This window comes from Solanum dulcamara, chromosome 2 (assembly GCF_947179165.1).
Source record: "Solanum dulcamara chromosome 2, daSolDulc1.2, whole genome shotgun sequence".
In the NCBI taxonomy this organism is placed as follows: Eukaryota; Viridiplantae; Streptophyta; class Magnoliopsida; order Solanales; family Solanaceae; genus Solanum; species Solanum dulcamara.
The window spans coordinates 75,884,499-75,906,417 of NC_077238.1; the positions used below are offsets into that span (position 1 = coordinate 75,884,499).

A 21,919-nucleotide genomic window follows, 5' to 3' on the forward strand; every position below is an offset into this window, starting at 1 on the left:
ATTAATTTTTGACCTCTTTTATTTTTGTGTTTATGCCTGCTTTTTCGTTTCTCCTTTCTTGTTTAGTTTACGAAAAAAAATAATTATGTAATGTATGCTGTTCTGATGAATCCTATGAATGTTGACTGTTGTATATTGTTTATTCTGTTGTTTTGTAAGTATTCCTCTAAAGTGTGTGCAACTCATGGACATGTGAATTTTTGACATATTGATGATGTGTTCATCAATGTTCGATAGTCTTTCTAAGAGGTCAATGTTGTCCATCTTTTGATTGAAAGGTCAATCCGTTCCAACCCGTAGCCTGCTTAGAACTGGATTAGGTTGCTATTTTATAGACCCTTTAATTAAAAGGATCAGTCCATCCTAACCCATTTAACTCGCTAGCCCTTTAGAATTGAATTAGGTAAACTCATTTTGACAGTTCTATAATAAATTACCTCGATATACAACATAATTGTTGGATATAAGGGCGAGTATATTAATTGACATATATATCTTGGACAAAAGTGGCTCCACCGCTAACCAATGTGAGGTTTAACATTCAACTTTCAAATACTTTTTTAATATTATTTTTTAAAAGAAATCAATCAAAATTGTCCAAAGGCCTACTTAATTGTATCAGAAAGAGGTCAATTTTTTCATTGGACTTCCTTTTTAGTTTTTGTAAAAACTGAAATATTTTTTGAAAATTTTATTTTGACTAATGTCATTAAAGAAAAGTTTTAAAATCCGGGCAAAACTGAAACGTTACTCCAGACGTAATTTTTCAAGCATGTTAGCGATTTTAAATTAAATGTACGGCATATTATTATATATATATTTCACTAACATAGCCTAATAGGTGTGGTGACATGATTGGAATTTCTCCATTCTTAATTAAAAATTTGAGATTCAAGCCTCTAGAAATAGAAAAACCTTATTAAAATACCTTGTAACGTGTGATGGTACCCCAACACTAAATAAAAAAACTAAAGTGGACCAAAACTGTAAATTTTGGATCCATCTACTTGTGAAACAAACAGAGGCCTCACACAATTATTGTCGATTGTGTATCATTTTTGTCGTAATACGAGTAAAAGGTTGTACAAAATTAGTTTATGTGGTATACATAGAGAAAGTTCAAATAGATGCATTCTCAAATGGGCCATATATGCTACTAAGGCTACATCATGTTTCAATAAAATAAAAAAATCAGAATAGAACAAATTATAAAAGGATATTGACGTGTTTGAATTTCAAAATTTTTATTTATAACCTTTTTTTTGGTGCATTTAGATAAATTTAACTCCATTTAAGCCTTCATATAGTGGAAGATGATGTTGGATTAATTGCATGGATACAAAACAGTGCCCGTCCATGTCAATTTTTGTTATCAAATAATGTTTCACGCAGTTGAACAAACATATATCTTCAACCTAATTCAAGACTAGTGTATAATATGCTTAGCTTTCTTACGGCTATATATATATATATATATATATATATATATATATATATATATATATATATATATATATATATATATATATATATCCTTTCACAATCAAGTTCATGCCACGTATTTGTCCGTTTTAGCTGATAAGCTGGCTTTTGAATTGTGCCATCATCAAATTAAAAGTGCACCTATCATAAAAAACTTGTTTTATATTTCACAGAACTCTTTATTTTCTCTTCCTTTTTTTCTTGAAGCCTACTAGTCTTTCTCTGTTACTCGCCTTTATTGGTCCGATCTTCGCTGGTACATACACACTTCCATCGGCAGGATTCAGTGGCCACGCTGAAGTTTGTCCCACTATCATATAAAGATAGTGTTCAGTTTTGATATCAAATTTATTACGATTCAAATTCATGATACATATTGTCCGCTTTAGCCCGATAAACCTCACAAATTTTTCCGTTGGACTATACTATGATCATTGAACCCAAAAGTATGCATACCATGAGTACTTGTGCTACCATGACTTATAAAACTCTATATTTCCCTCTTCCTTTTTTCTAAAGTCTTGCGGCCTAGACCTTTTTGTCATAAATGTCATATATGAAAAATGAAAAGTCAACAAAGGGAGCATTTCAACAATTCAACAAAGGCTGCAACAAAGGGAAAGCAGCAATTGAAATGCAAAAGTCAAAAAGGTAAAAAGAAGGAAAAACGCGTATGCATTTGAAAAGCAAAAAGTTGACAGAAAACACGTAGAAAATTAAACGCGTAATTTCTTACGCGTTTTCACCCGCCTATAAATAGAGGGCCTCGTGCCCTCATTTAATCTCATCCCAGAAAGAGAGAGTAAGAATCCAAAGAAAGTTATACACCAAGATAAATATTTTAGTCTTGAGTGTCCTTTTTAGTAGTTGTTCCTTTTACAAGAGAGAAGTGTTAATTGTTGTTTTCTCCTTGTATTTGAGAGCAGTGTACTCCATATTTTAATAGTGAGATCATTCTACTCTGTGGTTTTTTCCTTCTATCAGTTAGAGGGATTTCCACATAAAATTCTCGTGTCCAATTTATTTTCATATTAATTGTCATATCAAACTTTAGTTGTGGTGCTTCCTACCCCCAACAGTGGTATCAGAGCCCTTGGTTATTCTATCTATTTTATGCGAAGGTACTATTCGTGAATAGTACTATTCAAGTGAATAGTAAATTTCGGTGATGGTACAGTTTGTCACGATTATTCGCAAAATATTCAGAAATGATCTAGATTGGTGTAAAGCAAATAACAATGTCGAGTACAACAAAGTTTGACGTTGAAAAATTCAATGGGACTAATTTCTTATTGTGGAAAACTATTTTCGCAACTTACAACAATGGATTGCAAAATAGAGGGGACTGAACGTGCAGAGCTTCTACTTTAAAATCTACCTGACTCGTATGATCAACTCATCATCAACCTAACGAACAATACAGACAGTCTAGTTTTCGATGAAATTACAACTGATGTCTTAGAAGAAGAAAATCAGCGCAAAAATAAAAAAGATAGCAAGTTCGCAGCAAGATGAAGCCTTGATGATGGTGAGAGGAAGACCAATGGAACGTGGCCGCAGTGGGAGTCACAATCATGGTAGATCTCAATCAAGAAGTAAGAAGAATATCAACTGCTACAACTGCGGTAAGAAAGGGCACTTCAAAAAGATTGTCGGTTCAAGAAGAAGAGTGAACATCCTAAGCCATCAAATGCTCAATGGAATATTGCATGTACCTCGGATGATGGCGATATTTTATGTAGTGAAGCACTATCAAATAATGAAGGCAGAAAATATTTCACTGATGTCTGGATTATTGATACAGGAGCAACGTGGCACATGACGTCCCGGAGAGAATGGTTCCATCAATATAATCCTATCTCAAAAGGATCTGTGTTCATGGGAGACAATCATGCTTTGGATGTTATTAGTATTGGGTCCATCAAAATAAAAATATATGATGACACGATACGCACCATCTAGGAGGTACGACAAGTCAAGGGGTATCGGTTGTGGGATCCCACAGCCCGCAAGGTGGTAATCAGCAGGGATGTTGTATTTGTTGAAAACAAGATACAAGCAAAAGAATGTAGCACTTCGAAAGAAAAATCAGAGACTACTACAGTTGAAGTTGAAGAAATAGAAGAAGTTCCACTTTCTTCTGAAGCAGCATCAGAGCACGAAGAACAAGAGCAAGTTGAGATCGAAACTTCACAAGTTTGACGGTCAACCAGGGAGAGAAGAGAACCAGCTTGGCACTCAGATTATTCTATGGAGAGCAATATTGCATACTGTCTATTAACAGAAGATGGAGAGCCCTCAACTTTTCACGAGGCTATGAAAGGCCAAGAATTATCTCTGTGGATGGCAGCAATGGAAGAAGAAATTGAAGCTCTTCATAAAAATAAAACATGGGATCTTGTTCAATTACCACAAGGAAGGAAGGTCATTGGAAACAAATGGGTTTACAAGATCAAATACAATGGTAATGATCAAGTGGAAAAGTATCGTGCAAGATTGGTGGTGAAAGGATTCGCTCAAAAAGAAGGTATAGACTTCAATGAGATATTTTCTCCGGTGATTCGACTCACAATAATTTGAGTGGTCCTGGTGATGTGTGCTATATTTGACTTGTACTTAGAGCAGTTAGATGTTAAAACTGCATTTCTTCATGGAGAACTTGAAGAAGAAATTTACATGCTCCAACCAAAAGGTTTTGAAGAACAGGGAAAAGAGAACTTGGTTTGCAGGTTGAACAAATCTCTATATGGTCTCAAACAGGCGCCGAGATATTAGTATAAGAGATTTGATTCCTTCATTATAAGCCTTGGATACAACAGATATAGTTGAGATCCTTGTGTTTATTATAAGAGATTTGGTGATGAAGATTTTGTTATTCTACTATTGTATGTTGATGACATGTTAGTAGCAGGATCCATCAAAGATCGTCTTATAAATTTAAAGGCACAGTTGGCTAGGGAGTTTGAAATGAAGGACTTGGGACTAGCAAGCAAGATTCTAGGGATGCAAATTCACCGAGACAGAAATAATAGGAAGATTTGGCTTTCTCAAAAGAACTACTTGAAGAAAATCTTGAGACGCTTTAAGATGCAAGATTGTAAGTCAATTTCTACCCCACTTCCTATTAATTTCAAGTTATCCTCAAGTATGAGTCCTAGCAATGAAGCAGAGAGGATGGAGATGTCTCGAGTACCGTATGCATCAGCAGTGAGAAGTTTAATGTTCGCCATGGTATGTACAAGACCTGACATTGCACAAGCAGTGGGAGTGGTTAGTCGATACATGACTAATCTTGGTAAAGAGCATTGGAATACTGTTAAGAGGATCCTGAGATACATCAAGGGTACCTCAAATGTTGCAATGTGTTATGGAGGATTAGACTTTACTATTAAAGGTTATATTGATTCAGATTATGCAGGTGATCTTGATAAAAGCAAGTCCACCACAGGTTATGTGTTTACTCTTACTGGAGGAGCTGTAAGCAGGGTTTCAAAACTGCAATCTATCGTGGCTACATCTACGACGGAAGCAGAATATGTAGCAGCTATACAAGCTAGCAAAGAGGCAATATGGATGCAGATGTTAGTGGAAGAGCTCGGGCACAAACAAGAGAAGGTTGCTATGTTTTGTGACAGTCAGCGCTTTGCATCTTGCAAAGAATCCGGCATTTCATTCAAGGACAAAGCACATACGAGTTCAATAACACTTTGTTCATGAGAAGGTGGAAGAAGGTAATGTGGATATTTAGAAAATTCACACTAATGACAACCTAGAAGATATGTCTACAAAGTCAATCAACAGTAACAAGTTCATATGGTGTCGATCTTCTATTGGACTAGCAAAAACGTAACATTGCAGTAATTGAGTAGAAAGGATGGTGTGAAGACTTAATTGATTCTCAATTAAATCTTCAAGTGGGAGAATGAAAAATGAAAAGTCAACAAAGGGAGCATTTCAACAATTCAACAAAGGCTGCAACAAAGGGAAATCAACGATTGTAATGCAAAAGTCAAAAAGGTAAAAAGAAGGGAAAACGCGTATGCATTTGAAAAGCAAAAAGTTGATAGAAAATGCGTAGAAAATTAAACGCGTAATTTCTTACGCATTTTTCACCCGCCTATAAATAGAAGGCCTCGTGCCCTCATTTAATCTCATCCCAGAAAGAGAGAGTAAGAATCCAAAGAAAGTTATACACCAAGATAAATATTTTAGTCTTGAGTGTCCTCTTTAGTAGTTGTTCCTTTTATAAGAGAGAAGTGTTAATTATTGTTTTCTCCTTGTATTTGAGAGCATTGTACTCCATACTTTAATAGTGAGATCCTTCTACCCCATGATTTTTTCCTTCTATCAGTTAGAGGGGTTTCCACGTAAAATTCTCGTGTCTAATTTATTTTATATTAATTGTCATATCAAACTTTAGTTGTGGTGCTTCCTCCCCCTAACAATATACACCACCACCCTCTAAGGATTCAAGGTATTCATTGAAGTTCGCCCCCATAAAAAAAGACTGAAATGATAAAGTGGATGCACCTTGGTTTGCTCCAACTCGCAATGGAGTCTTCACCCCTACATGTGCGCCATATTGAAAGGAATGCACCAAGAAACTATTTGACCTCATACATCTGTAACAATGTCAATGGTATTATCGAAACTTACTTGAACATGAATAACTCCCTTTGGTATTCTACGTGCACCCTTACGTCGAGATAATAGTTTCTATGGTAGGGCTAACAAGATTTCTTTTACTTAAGGCTAGGCGTATAAATAGATTTCTGGATCTCGAGATTAGTTTAATTTCTCTGGCTAGGAATAATTAAAAAAACTATTAGACTGATCCCCTTAATTGAATCTCCAAGCCTGCCAAAGACTGTCCACTTACAAAATAGGCCTAAGACTATGCCAATAGACTCATGACATCCATGCACTGAGTCGTCAAATGACGTACGTTAAGAAGACCAGAGCCTACATGCACGGCCCCATCCCACAAAGTCCTACAAATGAAGCCGTTGCGCTTTAGTGCATCCCATTTCTTGCTAGGGCAAGCATGAGGTCTGGTTCAAGGCTAGTATAGCTTAACGGAATAAAAGAGAATTAGTGTATTAAGCAAGTACGGAAAAACAGTCAATTCAGATACCATATTTGTTATGATTACACACGTATTGTACGCTTTGACCCAACAAGCCTCACATATTTATCTCGATAAGCTTGATAGATTTGTCCCTTGGACTATGCCATGTGAACTTGCATTAGAGCTCTCGACTTTCCTCTCCCATTTCTGCTATGAGATTGGCCTAAAATGTCATGTGCACCCCTGCTTCAAAAGTTTGTCAGACTAGAAGCCTATCCGTCCTCCTACGTGATCTGTCCTCATTGGTCTGTTCCTCTATCATAGGCGTCACATATTCCACTTAATAAAAAAATTTATTTGCATCAAATGTTTATGCTAAATCACTAAACGTGAAATACCTGTCTTTCATACCTATATTTTTCACTCAACATGGTTAACTAATTAATGTTGTGTACCTTCACTTTAATTAATTTTTATCGGTTAAAAGCAAAATGTCTAATTTGATAAATATATCGTATGTGAATAAGTATTTACCATATACGCTACATAGTAAAGGTTCACAAAAGTACTATACAACTTACAAATTGAAAGATAATGCATACCAAAAAGTTTTTTGTCGAGATAATTACACTTTATGATCTCCTTTAGCATGAGCCTCACGCAAATTTAAATGCTCAATTGGCACTGCCTTTTTTTCCACATGTTAACTGTGAAGTTTCTTACAAGTTGTGAAATCATCTTCCCAAGTGGCATGGGAAGATATATATAAAGTAACGAGATTTCAAGTTTTAACAAAGAAATGTCTCAATTATTACACGAGGCATCCATGTGACTGTGATAACAATTTGAACTTTAAAAGTACAAAGAGTGAGACTCAGAGCCCGTTTGGATGAGCTTAAAAAAGTAACTTTTATGTATGAATTGCTTTTAGAACTTTGAAGTACTTAAAATTATTTTTATAAATAAGCAGTTGAGTGTTTGGATAAAAGTGCTTATGATGTGAATTTTAGGGTTAAAAGAATAAAAAAAGGTAGTTTGGGAATTTAGTTAAAATATAAGGATATAAAAGTAATTTCCATGGTCAAAGAAAATGACTTTAAGCACTTTGGAAAAAAAAAGTTAGGAATCCTAACTTTTCATTTTTGACTGACTTTAAGAACTTTATGGCTTAAAGTCAGCATTAGGCAAACACGTTCAAAAGCTAAAAAGGGGCTTTAAGTTGGTTTTGACCAACTTAAAGCCAATCCAAACGGGCTCTCAATCTATATGTTATGTGATAATTGAATGACTTAATTTCCCATGGCGGAAGATCTAACGATTAGAAATGCGTGTTTTTTCGATCAATGCATATTCTAGTGCATAATAACTATAACAATAATAATATAATTATTTTTGAATAATAACTGATTACTGTGAATCTTGTGATGATATAAGTAAATTCTTAGAACTTTGGAAAAAATTAGTCTTTGCTTTGCTTTAATTTATTTTGGAACTAACTAATTTATATACAACTCTTCTGGTTGTAATTTTATTATCTCTTCTTATGCTTAAAACAAACCAAAACAACAAAATGACCATATCAAGTATATCAATTTTTGTTTATTATAGTATCAAACTAGTTTCTTGGCCAATCCATTTTCTTTCACTTTTTTGTTTGCCATTGGCAATATTCTTGATAGTTGACCCACAGTTTGTTAAACAATATATATTGACCCACAGTTTGTTAAACAATATACTTCTTTAGTTTTAAAACAAGTGTCACTTTAGCAATTAAAAAAATTCTCAATATAAATGTCACTTTAGAAATTTAAGACAAATATAAATATGTTTTTCCAACTATAAGGACAGTGGACAAAAATGACCTTGTTGTACCTCACCTGGATCTGTTTTTTTTTTTGGAAGAGTATGCCAATATGAACTTAATGAGGTGCGAGACTTTGCATCTGACATTCATTGGGCTTCTCTCTTTGGAAGTCTGTGCCCACCACTACTAGAAATAATTGTTTTTTCAACCGAGAATAATTGAAACTTTGTGTTATAAAACATAATTTACTCTACCTTTTCATAGAAATTCTACCTTGTACCCTACTTTTTTTTGTAAATTTATTATTCAAATCATGAATGTGTGATATTATGTAACGATGGAGAATAATATAATCTATCCAAATACTATATTCATTAAAATAATATAATACGATTCAATACAATACATTATGAAACAATAAGTGAAAACCATCCGAACAAAGTGTTAGGAAGGGTGTTGTAGTCTCCTAAGCCTCTGCCTACCAAAATAAAATTATAAGATTTAAGGTGTATTATTAGTTAATTGATAATAAGAAAGTGATCATTATATTTTTGGGTAAACCTATGTAACCATTAATATCATGACCCATCATTAATTAAAGAAGAGATATGTACATTAGTACGAGTGTTATTGAAGGACTTCTCAAGTCTAGACAAAGAAAGTCATATTGGTGATCGGTGGCGGAAGCAGAATTTTTAATAAGGGAATTCAAAATTTGAAAAAGTAAACACACGAACTAGTCAAAGGGGTTCAACATCAATTATTTATACATAAAAAATATTTTAATTATATATAAATAATATAATTTTTTGCCAAAGGGGTACGGATGAAACCCTGGACTGGGTCTGCCACTATTGGTGATGGTGAACAAAAAGACAAAAAGTATGTTCATTTTACAGCATTTTCTTATCGTTATACAATACCTACAATAGCTCTTAAGTTTTTTGAAAAAGGGTGTTTAGCTTACATGAAATTTTTGACTTCATTGTTATTGGTAGCCAGTAAGGATACTAGTAATATTTTCAACCAGAAAGGTATGTTGTGAGTTGAACTAATTACTACCTGATCAAGGTACTCTGTTTATTTATTTTAAACGAAAAATGCTCCAATATGTCATCGAATTTTGAAAAAAAATTCATTTATGTCATCCGTTAAAAGTTCGGCTCATTTATGTCCTTATTGTTTGAGAAAATACTCATCTATGAGTTATTTTTTAACTCTAATTTTGTAAAACCACTCAAATAACTTTAACACTTTTTTATTAGAGTTTTAAATCAAATATACTCTTTTTGCTTCTTCTTCTTCAAGAACATCAAGAATACACGAAAAACACCAAGAACTCCAAATTTTCAACTTCTTCACTTTTTCACGAAATCACCTCAAATTTCAATAGTAGCATGCCTCTGAACTGTCAAAACTCATAATATTTTAAGCTCGAATTCAACTTAACCCAACAACACACACTTAAAATTTCTTCAAAATTTCAAAACTTTAACCTAGTTTAATGGTAGAATTTTTTCCATAACTCCAAATTACTTGAAATTTTGAACATAGACATAGTGAACTTTAACATAGTATTATTTGATTCTATGTTCGAAATTTCAAATAATTTGGAGTTGTGGCAAAAATTTTACCATTAAAGGAGGTTAAAGTTTTGAAATTTTGAAGAAATTTTAAGTGTGTCTTGTTGGGTTAGGTTGAATTCGGACTCAAAAGATATTGGATTTTGATGTCTGGCTCTGAGGGATGAAATTTGAGGTGATTTTATGAAAAATTGAAGAAGTTGGAAATTTAGAGTTCTTGGTGTTCTTCATGTGTTCTTGAAGAAGAAAAACAAAAAAGAGTATATTTGATTCAAAAGTCAAATAAAAAAGTGTTAAAAGTTGTTTGTTGGTTTTGCAAAAATCGGAGTTAAAAAATAATGGCATAGATGAACATTTTTCTCAAACGGCAATGACATAATGAGTCAAAATTTTAACGAATGACATAAATGAGTCTTTTCTTAAAGTTTGATGACATATTTGAGTCTTTTTCCTATTTTAAATTTTAGATAGTGATGTGCGTAAGGATGAGATTAAATATTGATAAAGAGCCAAAATTTGTTAGTTGAAATTTCATTTTCTCAAACTAAATGTAATAGACAATTAAGAGAAGGAAGACATCTACAAATTGGTATCCTCCTCCTTTTAGCCCATACAAAATGTTCAACTTTAGGACCCTCTAAGCCCATGCAAAATATTCAATTCTTTAGGAATAATTTTTTACTTTATTAAAAAATATCAGTTAATGATGAAAATTTCAAATCTAACTATAAATTATATTTCAAATTTAAAGCTATATTTAAGTACATTAATATAAACATTATTTCAAATATTTTTCACAAAAAGCATAACAACTCCATATATTTCAGATAAATACTTAGAGTGTATGGCCAAAACACAAACTTAGTATAAAGGGAAAATGACACGAATTAACAAACATATACTAGTTAATTAATATACATAGCTACAGTTTAAGTCATTTTTTATTCGTGGAAAGCCTTTTCCAGTAATTAATATACATAACTATAGTTATCCAGAATTTGTATAATTAAGCACCAAATTGTATGAATTCAGAATTTGTTTGTATAAATTAAGAATTTCCTAATTGAATAAATCCAGAATTTGTATATGCTTACCCTTGCATGTATATAATTATAATATTGATACATTTGATTTGTATAAGTTCTGAAAAATTCCTAAAATATATAAATACAGAATTTGTATATACTTATCATGTTTGTATATTGTCAACGACTTATACAAACGAATTTGTATATTTGCAGCGAATTATACAAACAACTGTTATAGCTATAGTTATAAAATATAATTATCTAAACTGTAACTATTTTGGCCTTTTAAGATTTTTACAGTAGCTATTTGTGAAATTTTCACTAATATATCGAGGAAATTTCACATTTGTCCTTTGCCTTGTTACCCATATACAGTAAACCCATTTCTTCAGGCCCAATTGGGCTTCGTCGGTCATCTCCAGCTCCCTTATCTATCCAAATGAAATCCGAATCCTTTCACTTCTTCACTAGTTTAACCTAAAACTTTGGTCACCAGAATAGTGAAGGTGGCGGCTGGGCTCCGGGAACGAAGATGGAAGAGAAAGTCAAGATTTTAACATTCATCGGAGCTGGAGCTCTATTGGGTTCTGCTGCTACTCTTGCTATCTCCAAGCTTCTTTCCGATCCGCTGCCAATAAACAATCAGTAATTTCTAAATCCATAGAAATTAGTTTTAGTTTCTTCAATTTTTCAAGTTAGCATTTTTATGTGTAATTAGATAGAAAAGCAAACATACCCATTACATTTTGCTGCAACTGTGTTGTATGTTTGTGTGTTGGAAGTATTTGAAATCATTTAGTAGATTTGAACTAATTATTGATGTGTGTTACTCAAAAGAAGTAGTGGGTACGGTTGTACTGTGTGCGTGCTGGCTTAAAATTCTGGATTCGCCGTGTAAGAAAGAGGGTGTTTTTGGGCAACAGATCAAGTTAGAATCTTTTAAATTCTGAATTCGGCTCTGTTTGAAAGAGGGAATATTTCGGCAACTGTTGAGGTCAGAGTATTTTTAACACTGGATTCGTTTTTGTAAGAAATAAGGAAGTTTTCAGAAACTGATGAAGTTAGAATCTTTTTTATTAGATAGGAGGGTTTGGAGGTTGTGGACTAGGGTATAAAGTTAGTTGGTAGTTGAGTGTTCTCTCCCTCTCTTGTGGGTTAGGCTTGTCGTACTTGGACTTTCTTTCTTACCATTGGTATTAGCACTATTGTGGTAGTTTCTTGTTTTACGGTTTTGGTTATCAATTGTTTTTTTTGTGCTTCAGTTATCACATTATTTTGTCATCATTACTATTCTTTCCTTAATATTTTGTATATTGCTCTTCATTTAACATCATTTCATTGTTACTTGCTTTCATTTTTGTATCTACTTTTTCAAATTGCTTGAAAATGTTTTTATTTTAAGTCGAGTTGTATTAGAAACAACCTCTCTATTTCTACGAGGTAGGGATAAGGTATACTTTACCCTCTCCATATCCCACTTAGGTGTGTTGTATTTTTCAAACATATTTTTGAAAAAAAATATTTTTTTGAGTCTATCAGAAATAACCTCTCTACCCCACAAAGGTTGGGGTAAGGTTTGCCTACACCCCACCCTTCCCAACCCCCCATTGTTGATGAAGTTGGGATCTTTTTAACACTTGATTCACCTCTGTAAGAAAAAGAGAAGATTTCGGCAACTGATGAAAGTTAGAATCTTTTCAACATATTTTAATTATCTTGCGCATGGGCTTTGGCTCTTTTCTACTTAAGAAGCTAGGAGTTGATATCTGATGACTGTAAACTTTCTTTTGCAGAAGTGTTGGAAAAGGGTATACAAGTGAGGCAGTAAAATCAAATGGTACATTTCTATTCTCCTTGGTTTGAAGTTTATGCTTGTTTAGTATTAACATTTCTGTTCTCTTTGGTTTAACATTGATTCTCTTCAGGGCTTCCTGGATCCAAATATAATGGAATGGATACTCCAAACCCGTTGACTGATGAAGTAGTTTCTGAACAACTGACCAGGTAAGCCATATTTTTTTCTTTTTCTTTTGAATTATATGAAGGAAAGATGATTTTATTAATGAGGAAAGGAGTACAAGGAAGAAAACTAGCTGTGACCAAGCCAAGTAAATGGCAGTTGCAGTAATAGAGAATAGTTTTCTAGTCTCTAATAAGATTGGTCAAGTGAAATATCATTGGAAAATGACCTATATCTCTATTGTGTAGAGGATAGGAAGACAAGCTCTATATCATATATGATGTAGCATGAGAAACTAACCTTCCTTTCTTTCTTTTCCTCACCATCATTCTATTGGTTGTTGGTTCTCTTTAGGTGTATGTATGATATGCGAAGTAGGGGAAAATGGAGCTATTGGGGTACTGAGAATTGAATGTACTTTTTTCTATTTTTAACCTTAGATTTGATTCTAGAAGATACAAGATCTACTAAAATATGCATTTCAGTTGACGTAAATATTTACGGAGGTACTATTAAACAAAATATTTATGAAGACAAGTTTATCCAAAGTTGGACTTGTTTAATATATGATCTCAGTCTCTTAGAGAGCTCGAGGTCAAGTCGTGTGATAAATAAATAAGCTGAATGCTTTTTCAACAAACAAAGCTCATTTACAGCTCTATACATCCATGCAAGACATTGTTTCCATTTGAGACATTGCGCTAATGGCTGTTGGTTATGGTGACACTTGCATTTTTGCACTCTTTTCTGGCCTCTTAGGAATATACAGTTCTTTGGCCTTGAAGCCCAACAGAAAGTGACTGCATCATATGTTGTGGTAGTTGGTCTTGGAGGAGTTGGAAGTCATGCTGCATCCATGCTCCTGAGGTCAGGAGTTGGTAGGCTACTTCTTGTGGACTTCGATCAGGTATAGTCTTTAATTGCAATTCGATTCACTTATATAATACTCTGCTGTAATCTCTCGCCAGTTATATTCTATTGTCACAAAATATTCTAACGTATCATTGTGTTTAATTGTCCCTTATCCTGTTTCATTTTACAACGCTCCCTTCCTCTTTACACCATTCCTTATTCATTAAAGCAGGATCAAAGTCAATAAACATGAAATTCCAGATTTCAATTCAACTTTTCCTTTGCCTGAAATTTAGATATGTGTCATATAGTTATTGAACTGCAAGAACTATAGATTATTGACATTCTACTAGAGACTTGGATATGATGAAAAATTTAAGTCAAATTGTGTGCCATAGTACCATACCTGATCATTTGATCCTTGAAGTTAGACTGCTCATTTGTGCATGACTAGGAAGGGGAAAAAAGGGAGGAAGGGGGGGGGGATTGAATATGCCTTCTGCTAATGTAGATATTTCCTTTTTGTTTCCCATCTAAAGTTGATCTATATGGTATGGATATGGCATTGATGTGGGGGCTATCTATCAAGGACATGTGTTCTGCACTATTGATAGTTCTTGATTAGGAGATAAGGCAGTTTTTTGTTGTAGTAATATGAAAGTGGAATCTAATTGAATCTTTTGCTTAGCTCCCTTTAAGCTGCTCTCTTCTTCATGTTGGCTTAAGACATGATATGGATGTTTGAATATATGTCTAATTTGCATATTGCAATGCAAGGAACTTACAAAGATTTGGAATCCATGGGATATTGCATACAGTACTTAGTTATACTAAGTGCCTCTACATTTAGAATAGGATGCGGCATCTCAAAAAATATTTAAAAACATTCCACTTTGTTGTAGTTCAACTTAATTGCGAGTAGTACAAGCTGGCATCTCCTGATATTTTAAAGGCTATAGAAAATCACAATACTATTCATTTAAACCTTCAATTTTAGGCACTAAAATTTGAATGCTAAGTTGTAGATTGTGTTATCTAATAGTGTGATTTTAGGCACTAAAATTTGAATGCTAAGTTGTAGATTGTGTTATCTAATAGTAGTGTGATTAGGCTATTCTGTGGAGATTCTGTTGTAATGTTTGTGATCACAAATCATTAAGTCTTTGGGCCCAGGGAACTAGCTGTATTTTGTATTTGCTCGCATCCACTGGATGGTTATCAATGAAATCCTTTACTTTATTGAGAAAATATATAAAGGAAAAGAAAAAAGGAAGTCTTCATGGAAAAGAAGGACGAGTCTGAAGAATGAATTATTTCTTCTCCATGCAGTTGAAGGGTCATTGTGTGGACATGATTTGCTTTAGCTATAAGTTCCCTAAAAGAAATGTTGCCTCTATGTTTCTGAATATCTGATATCTGCTAATTATGTTGAAGGTGTCGGTCTCCTCATTGAATAGACATGCTGTTGCCACAAGAGAAGATGTTGGTACCTCAAAAGCCTTATGCCTCAAGAAGCACTTCCAATCAATTTTCCCAGAGTGCCATATAGATGCTAAAGTTATCTTATATGATTCATCGTCTGAAGAAGAAATTCTGTCTGGCCACCCTGATTTTGTCCTTGATTGCATTGATAATATCGATACAAAGGTAGGTTTGTTTATGTGTTGCTTCACTCCTTGTTGCTGCTACTCCTTTTATGTAATAATTTCTTTATCTTGGCTGAAACGGGAAACAATTTATGAAGTACAATATAGCATTACTGGCCTATTATGATCTTTGAGAAACCTGCATGTTGAGTTGAATAAATTGTCAGTTTTTCAATTTTATTGCCTCATTTCCTAGGCTGCCTTGATTTTTATTCTTATGTTTTTTAATTAAATTAGAACATGCTACAATTTTGGTCTTCATCACCCCCTTTCCCCCTTGTGGAAAGGGATGATGAATTTTTCTTTCCATGTTCTCTATTTTTTTTTAAACATAGTATGCAACCAATAAGGTTGATCTTAATGTTCTTTCTTCTATGAGAGCAACTTTTCTATTAATGATTTTCCAGAGCGAATTGAGTCCAGTAACAATTTGGAACTTTTTTGGAATTATAGCAATCTCATTGCTTATTTGGATTGAATCGTATGATCCCCGTTGAACCATAAGTTTCTTTTACACTGTCTTCAATATGAATTTTTGAAAAATAGAGAAGAGCTTGGCACTTATGAATATTAGTTTATGCAGTTTTCAATGGACATTGTTAGTTTCTTTATCTTCTGTCTTGGTAAGTATTTGAGAAAGCAACTGTGTGATGCATATTATGCTTAAGCTTTCAATGGAATTATTAAATCAAGGGCATGGCTATTTTAGTACTTGTTTCTAATTAGTTATGGTTCTATACAATGCCTTTTGAATCTTCTTCGGTTAGGAATCGTTGCTATGTAATACTTTGTAGGTGGCACTTCTCGCTGCATGTGTTCGAAGAGGTTTGAAAGTTTTATCTGCAACTGGAGCTGGCGCAAGGGCTGATCCAACAAGAATTCGCGTGGCTGACTTAAGAGAGTCTACCAATGACCCTCTATCTCGAGCTGTAAGTAATTTTGTGGAGCTTTTTCGCACTATACATGCAACATGTGGAATATTTTGATTTTTTAGCTCCACATACTATAACTGATTCAATTTTTTATTGAAAGGAGCGTTGACTTCCTTTATCCACCAGATTATATAATAGATAACTTTGATTCCTTCAAACTCTCTTGGTTGGAGATGAGAACAGTTCATCTTCCAAACATTTGAAGCTAACTGAGCATCTTATGAAATCACTTGGCTTACTGCATAGCACAAAATACTTCTACAACTCTTATGTTTGAGGACATGAATCTCTCCCGTAATGGGACTACTTCTCCATATATTGGATGTATTTTTAAAGCTTGTAACAATAGTCTACCCTGATATTTCATTCACTTGAAAACCGATACATTAAAAATACTATATCTCGCATTTTTAACCTGGGCTACATGCTGTCCACTGTGTTATGTCAACAGAATCTTGATGACTTTTTTAATCTTAGGAATATTCAGGAATCACAGTTGGACCATGCATAACAAATGGAAAATATTGTTTTTAGTATTATCCATTTCTCTTGTTTACTTTGAGTTGAGTTACTTCGAAAACTAATTGAGCAGGTAAGACATCGGTTGAGAAAAGATCATGGTATTGATGGTGGCATTCCGGTGGTATTTTCTCTTGAGAAACCAAAGGCAAAGCTGCTTCCCTTTAAAGGGCCAAGCGGAGAAGAAGAAAATCCTTCAGATTATCAAGTAAGAATTTAACCTTTTTGAACTGCTAAATTTGGCAATTGCTATAATTTATAAGGACGTTATGAGAATAGTTACATTTCACTAAACTTTAAACTGTATAAGAAAGTTACTCTTTCCTACATGTTACATAATATTCATCTCTTAATCTGAAAAAATTGCTCATTGAGCATTATCTAAATTTACAATGTGGATATCAGATAGTGCCTGGATTTAGGGTCCGCATCATTCCAGTTCTGGGAACTATACCTGCAATTTTTGGGCAAGTCATGGCTTCCTATGTTGCGACTCAACTAGCTGGATTGCAAGTCCATATGGAACCAGTGGTGAATTTTGATATGGATCACTACGAAATCCTCCATCAACGCCTTATTGAGCATGAAGAGTTGCTATATGGCACATCGATGCAAGTGGAGGTATTAAGTCCTGAATTTGCACTTTCTATTTGCTTGCTTGAGTCATCAAGTAAGGAGCTGCAATGCTAATTCTCATAGTTTGCTTTTTATTTTTATGGGACATTGTTTGTGGAAGCAAACATTGCTATTTGTATCTTAAAGGAATTAACCTGCAGACTGATAACATTAAAACAAAACATGATGTTAAAGGATGTGAAGTTCTAATATCTATAGTTCTCCTACAATTTTTATTTTTTGGGTCCGGGATGGTGTGTAATGCATCGTATGCCTAATCTATTTTCTTCGTAGCAATGGATTCGGCAATGCTAGAGCGTATTATGCAATGTTTAATCCAGTGGCATGTCTTTTTTAAGCTCCCCCTCTAGCCCGACCAGAAAAATGAAGTATTATAGATTCAAGTATCATATCAAAGATAGCTCTCATGTGGATTGAAGCTTCCCGTAGCAGTGGCTCTGTTCAACTTCCACTTGATCTTGTCTTGTTTCCTTTATTGCTTGCAGATACTTCCATCTCGCTTTCGTTTTATATGTGAGTCTAGGCACGTAATAAATTGAGGCTCATGTTGTAGAGGTGTGGGATTAGGCATGCTAGTTGTCCTTAAGCGCCACTGCTGACCTTAATGATGATAGCTGATCAATAGTTGGATGGAAGATCTGAATATACTGAGTTCCTCTTAGTAGTTTTTGATCAGTAAAATAAAAATATTCATTTTTTCAATTTTTCTTTTGCATGCTATTTCAGTTTTTGTTAGTCAGCATTGTGAAACACATTTTCATCCCTGTTTTCTCACTCTTAAAGGTAGATGTTGAAGAAGTTGTGTACATTGCCAAAGAGTTGTGGCATGGGAGAAGTGCAAGGGACCTCTCTATTAAAGATGTAGGGCGAGCAATGTGGCGTTCAGTGAATGAGTTGATGCTTGTGAGGTATGGATGCTAAGCCTAATATGATGCAATGCAGATGTATTTACTTCATTTCCTGAGATAGGAAAACACGAGATCTTTTTAACTATGACAGATGGCCTCATAATATTTTTTCCTTTGATAATGTAATATTTATTGGTAATTTGGGGTAATGAAACCCCATATACTAGTATACCAGAAGTAGAAAGTAGAAACACTTATGTTTCTGTAAAAAAGACATCCAATCATCTATATGCCTAGTCACTATTTCGTTTTTGTGAAATATGATATTCATGATTATGGAGGATATAATATGTCAATTTCTTTTATTAATGTGCTGAAAACAATTAGTCTAATATAAGATTGTCACATACTATATCTTCTTTTTGTTTCACGAGTAACTAATAAAGATTTTTCACTCAACTAAAAATGGGAAATACTGAATACAAGATGTATATTGGTCAAGTGGACCACACAAAATATGTTCCACTAATGTTATCCACTCATCCATGCAAGTGTATGCATATTAATTGCTAATTGTTTGTTTGAAGTTGCTATTTTTAACTTGATATTATGTAAGGGATTGCCATTTTCACCCTATGAAATTCATGATTACTATTTTATTTCCAGATGCTCTGTCATTGCAGAGAATTTCTTAAGCATCATTTTGTAAAGTGGTCGTCATAACTATTTACATTTAGCGATGTCTGTAGCTTTTTGCCTCTCAACTCATAGTGCATTGCTTGCTTTGACACCCTTTTAGGTGGGATAAAACAAAGTCAGCCTCAGTTTCAAATCTAATCCTGCTAAGATTCAAGGAGGTATGTTTCTTGATTCATATTCACTGCATGTGTAAGTAGACAAACATTCAAGATGCTGATGTCATGAAGTAGTTCTCTGAACTTATGCTACGTATCCCACAAAATGACTTGTGAAACTGGATACACAAAGGAGGTGCTTTGATGTTTAATGAAACTATTGTTATTTTTTGTTGTATTATAAACTTTGATAGTCTTCCTTTTGCTATTCTCTGGTTCAAGGCCGACGAACATGAGTCAAGGTCACTGGAAGATATAAAGCAGGAAGAACCAGAATTTTTTGTTAGGGTGACAACTGTGCTGAAGCGAGCAGAACTGGAGTTTGGCTTTTAAGAGGCACACGTAGTCCACCGGCTACAAGAGTAGTCTGATTTAGAGATTCATTTCAGGTATTTATGCTCGGATAGGAACATTTCACTTGGCTCCCTTTGCCAGCAAGTTCTTGTGTTACAACTCCCAAGATGTCAATAGAGCACAATTTTGTTTCGCAGGAAACCTGAAAATTCACACACTTGCAGAAGTAAAACTCAAAAGCTGTCTGAAGTGGAAATCATCAAGGTTTTGAGCCTCGTTTCTTTCTTGATGATATTTAGAATACTTCAAGGAGCAAACGACTTGGAAGTAGCTGAACACTTTGACCATATCAAAAACTTATTTAGGGATTTCTTTTTGTTGTTGCAGAGGAGTGGGGGTGATGGTAATGTGGGATATAGAATTATTTCAACACTTCTATTTTTGGTATATCCTTCATCAATTCCAAATGTCAATCCTCAAAATGAAGGCCAATTTTAAAGAGTTGGAAGTTCTTAATTTAGGAGACAATCACCTCAATGACACATTCTTCATGTCGTTGAGAACTCAGCCAGAGCTGCAAGTTTTAAGCTTGAGATCAAATAAATTGCATGGATCCATTAGAACTTCAAGAATTGAAAATATGTTTCCCCAACTTTGAATTGTAGATCTATCTTACAATATCTTTTTGGAAAACTTATCTACGAGTCTGTTTCAGCATTTGAAAGTCATGAAGTCAATTGATCAGACAATGAAATCACTAAAATATCTTGGAGAAGGAAATCACCAAAGATTGGACAACAGTTGCAATCAAGGGACTTGAGCTTGAACTTGTTTTAATTTTGACTGCTTACATCAATATTGATCTTTTAAGTACTAGATTTAGAGGGCATATTTCAAATATTATGGGAGATCTCATTGTAATTCACGTGTTGGATACATCTCATAATGAATGTAATGTCATATACCATCATCACTCGGAAACTCAGTCGAGGTTAAATCTTCGAGTGATGATGGTATATGACCTTGCAATTCACTATGAGATAAAATTAATACGTGAAGTGCCATGAGATCTCCCATAATGTTTGGAATATGCCCTCAAATTTGTTACTTAAAAGGTCAATACTGGTTTAAACAGTCAAAATTTTGACATTTTTAAGCTCCAGTCACCTGGTTAGAATTGTTGTCCAATTTTTGGTAATATCCTTCTCCAAGATAAAGATATTGTAGTGACTTCCTTGTTTGATCAATTGACATGACTTTCAAATGTTGAAATAGACTCGTAGGGAAGTTTCCCGAGAAGACATTGTAAGATAGATTTATGATTCGAAATTGGGGAGACATGTTTTTCATTCTTGAAGTTCTAATGGATCCATGCAATTTATTTGATCTCAAGCTTAAAACTTGCTAGCTCTGGCAGAGTTCCCAACCACATAGGGAATGTGTCGTTGAGGTGATTATCTCCTAAACCAAGAACTTGCAGCTCTTTACAATTGACTTTCATTTTGAGGATTGATATTATTCACCTCAGAAGTTTATTTGTTCCAAAAAGATGTTTTTGTCATGGTTAGTGTGGTGCTAAGACACTTCTAACTTAATTATCTTATGTAAGATCAATAGAAGTAATTTTTTAAGGCATTTGATGTTTTATGTTTAAAATATGTTCTTTGTTTTGAACATGTCAATGAATCTTCCCTAGTAGGATGTAGTAATTTGAACGCAGAATTAAGTTTCTGATTAGTAATAACTTTCTAAATTCAATATACTAATATTTAAGTTGGTTCTTGTTTAACCCTCTGTCGATGGCACCTATATAGTGGAACATTACCCCTTGCAATGCTGGAAGCCAAACAAGGGAAGGAAGTTGGTGAGATATTGTTGTCAAACAATAAAGTACTATTGCCTATTTGTTATTTAGGACAAATATCTTAGGGACTCTACCTTGTTTTATAATGTTTATGTGATAGCTTTAGATAGGTTTTTTGGCAAGAGCATGTGATTGTTGCATACAAATTTATGAGTGAAAACTGTCATTCCTTTCAACTTTTTGGCTGTCTCAATTATTTTGACCTAAGAGGTCTTGGATTTGAGCTCCGGAATGGAAGAAGGTTTTTGGCAAGAACATGTGATTGTTGTATACAAATTTATGAGTGAAAACTGTCATTCTGGTTGTCTCAATCATTCTGACCTTAAGAGGTCTCGAATTTGAGGTCCGGAATGGAAAAAGGGTTTTGGCAACAACATGTGATTGTTGTATACAAATTTATGAGTGAAAACTGTCAGTCCTTTCAACTTTTTGGTTGTCTCAATCATTTTGACCAAAGAGGTCTCGAGTTTGAGTCTCGAAATGGAGAAACAATCTGGTTTAGATTGCTTCTTGTGTTAATTGGCCCTACATAAAACTGGATTATTTGAC

The 21,919-nt window shown here is 34.0% G+C and overlaps 1 protein-coding gene across 1 annotated transcript; it reads left to right on the plus strand.

Moving 5' to 3' along the window:
* Positions 1-11,324: 11,324 nt before the first annotated feature.
* LOC129880776 (tRNA threonylcarbamoyladenosine dehydratase) lies at positions 11,325-21,141 on the plus strand. Its single transcript, XM_055954968.1, has 12 exons — positions 11,325-11,610; positions 12,759-12,802; positions 12,891-12,969; positions 13,685-13,832; positions 15,212-15,424; positions 16,218-16,352; positions 16,948-17,082; positions 17,280-17,495; positions 18,294-18,418; positions 19,158-19,215; positions 19,435-19,601; positions 19,704-21,141. The coding sequence occupies exons 1-11, from the start codon at positions 11,498-11,500 to the stop codon at positions 19,543-19,545; spliced, it is 1,377 nt and encodes a 458-aa protein (XP_055810943.1). The 5' UTR covers positions 11,325-11,497; the 3' UTR covers positions 19,546-19,601; positions 19,704-21,141.
* Positions 21,142-21,919: the final 778 nt, after the last annotated feature.

What these genes read in the sequence shown, in the direction of transcription:
- LOC129880776 (XM_055954968.1), top strand. Translation starts at nt 11,498, where the DNA reads ATGGAAGAGAAAGTCAAGATTTTAACATTCATCGGAGCTGGAGCTCTA. An exon ending in GTTTCTGAACAACTGACCAG is followed by an intron (nt 12,970 to 13,684) that starts GTAAGCCATATT and finishes CTGGCCTCTTAG; the next exon opens with GAATATACAGTTCTTTGGCC. An exon ending in TTGATAATATCGATACAAAG is followed by an intron (nt 15,425 to 16,217) that starts GTAGGTTTGTTT and finishes AATACTTTGTAG; the next exon opens with GTGGCACTTCTCGCTGCATG.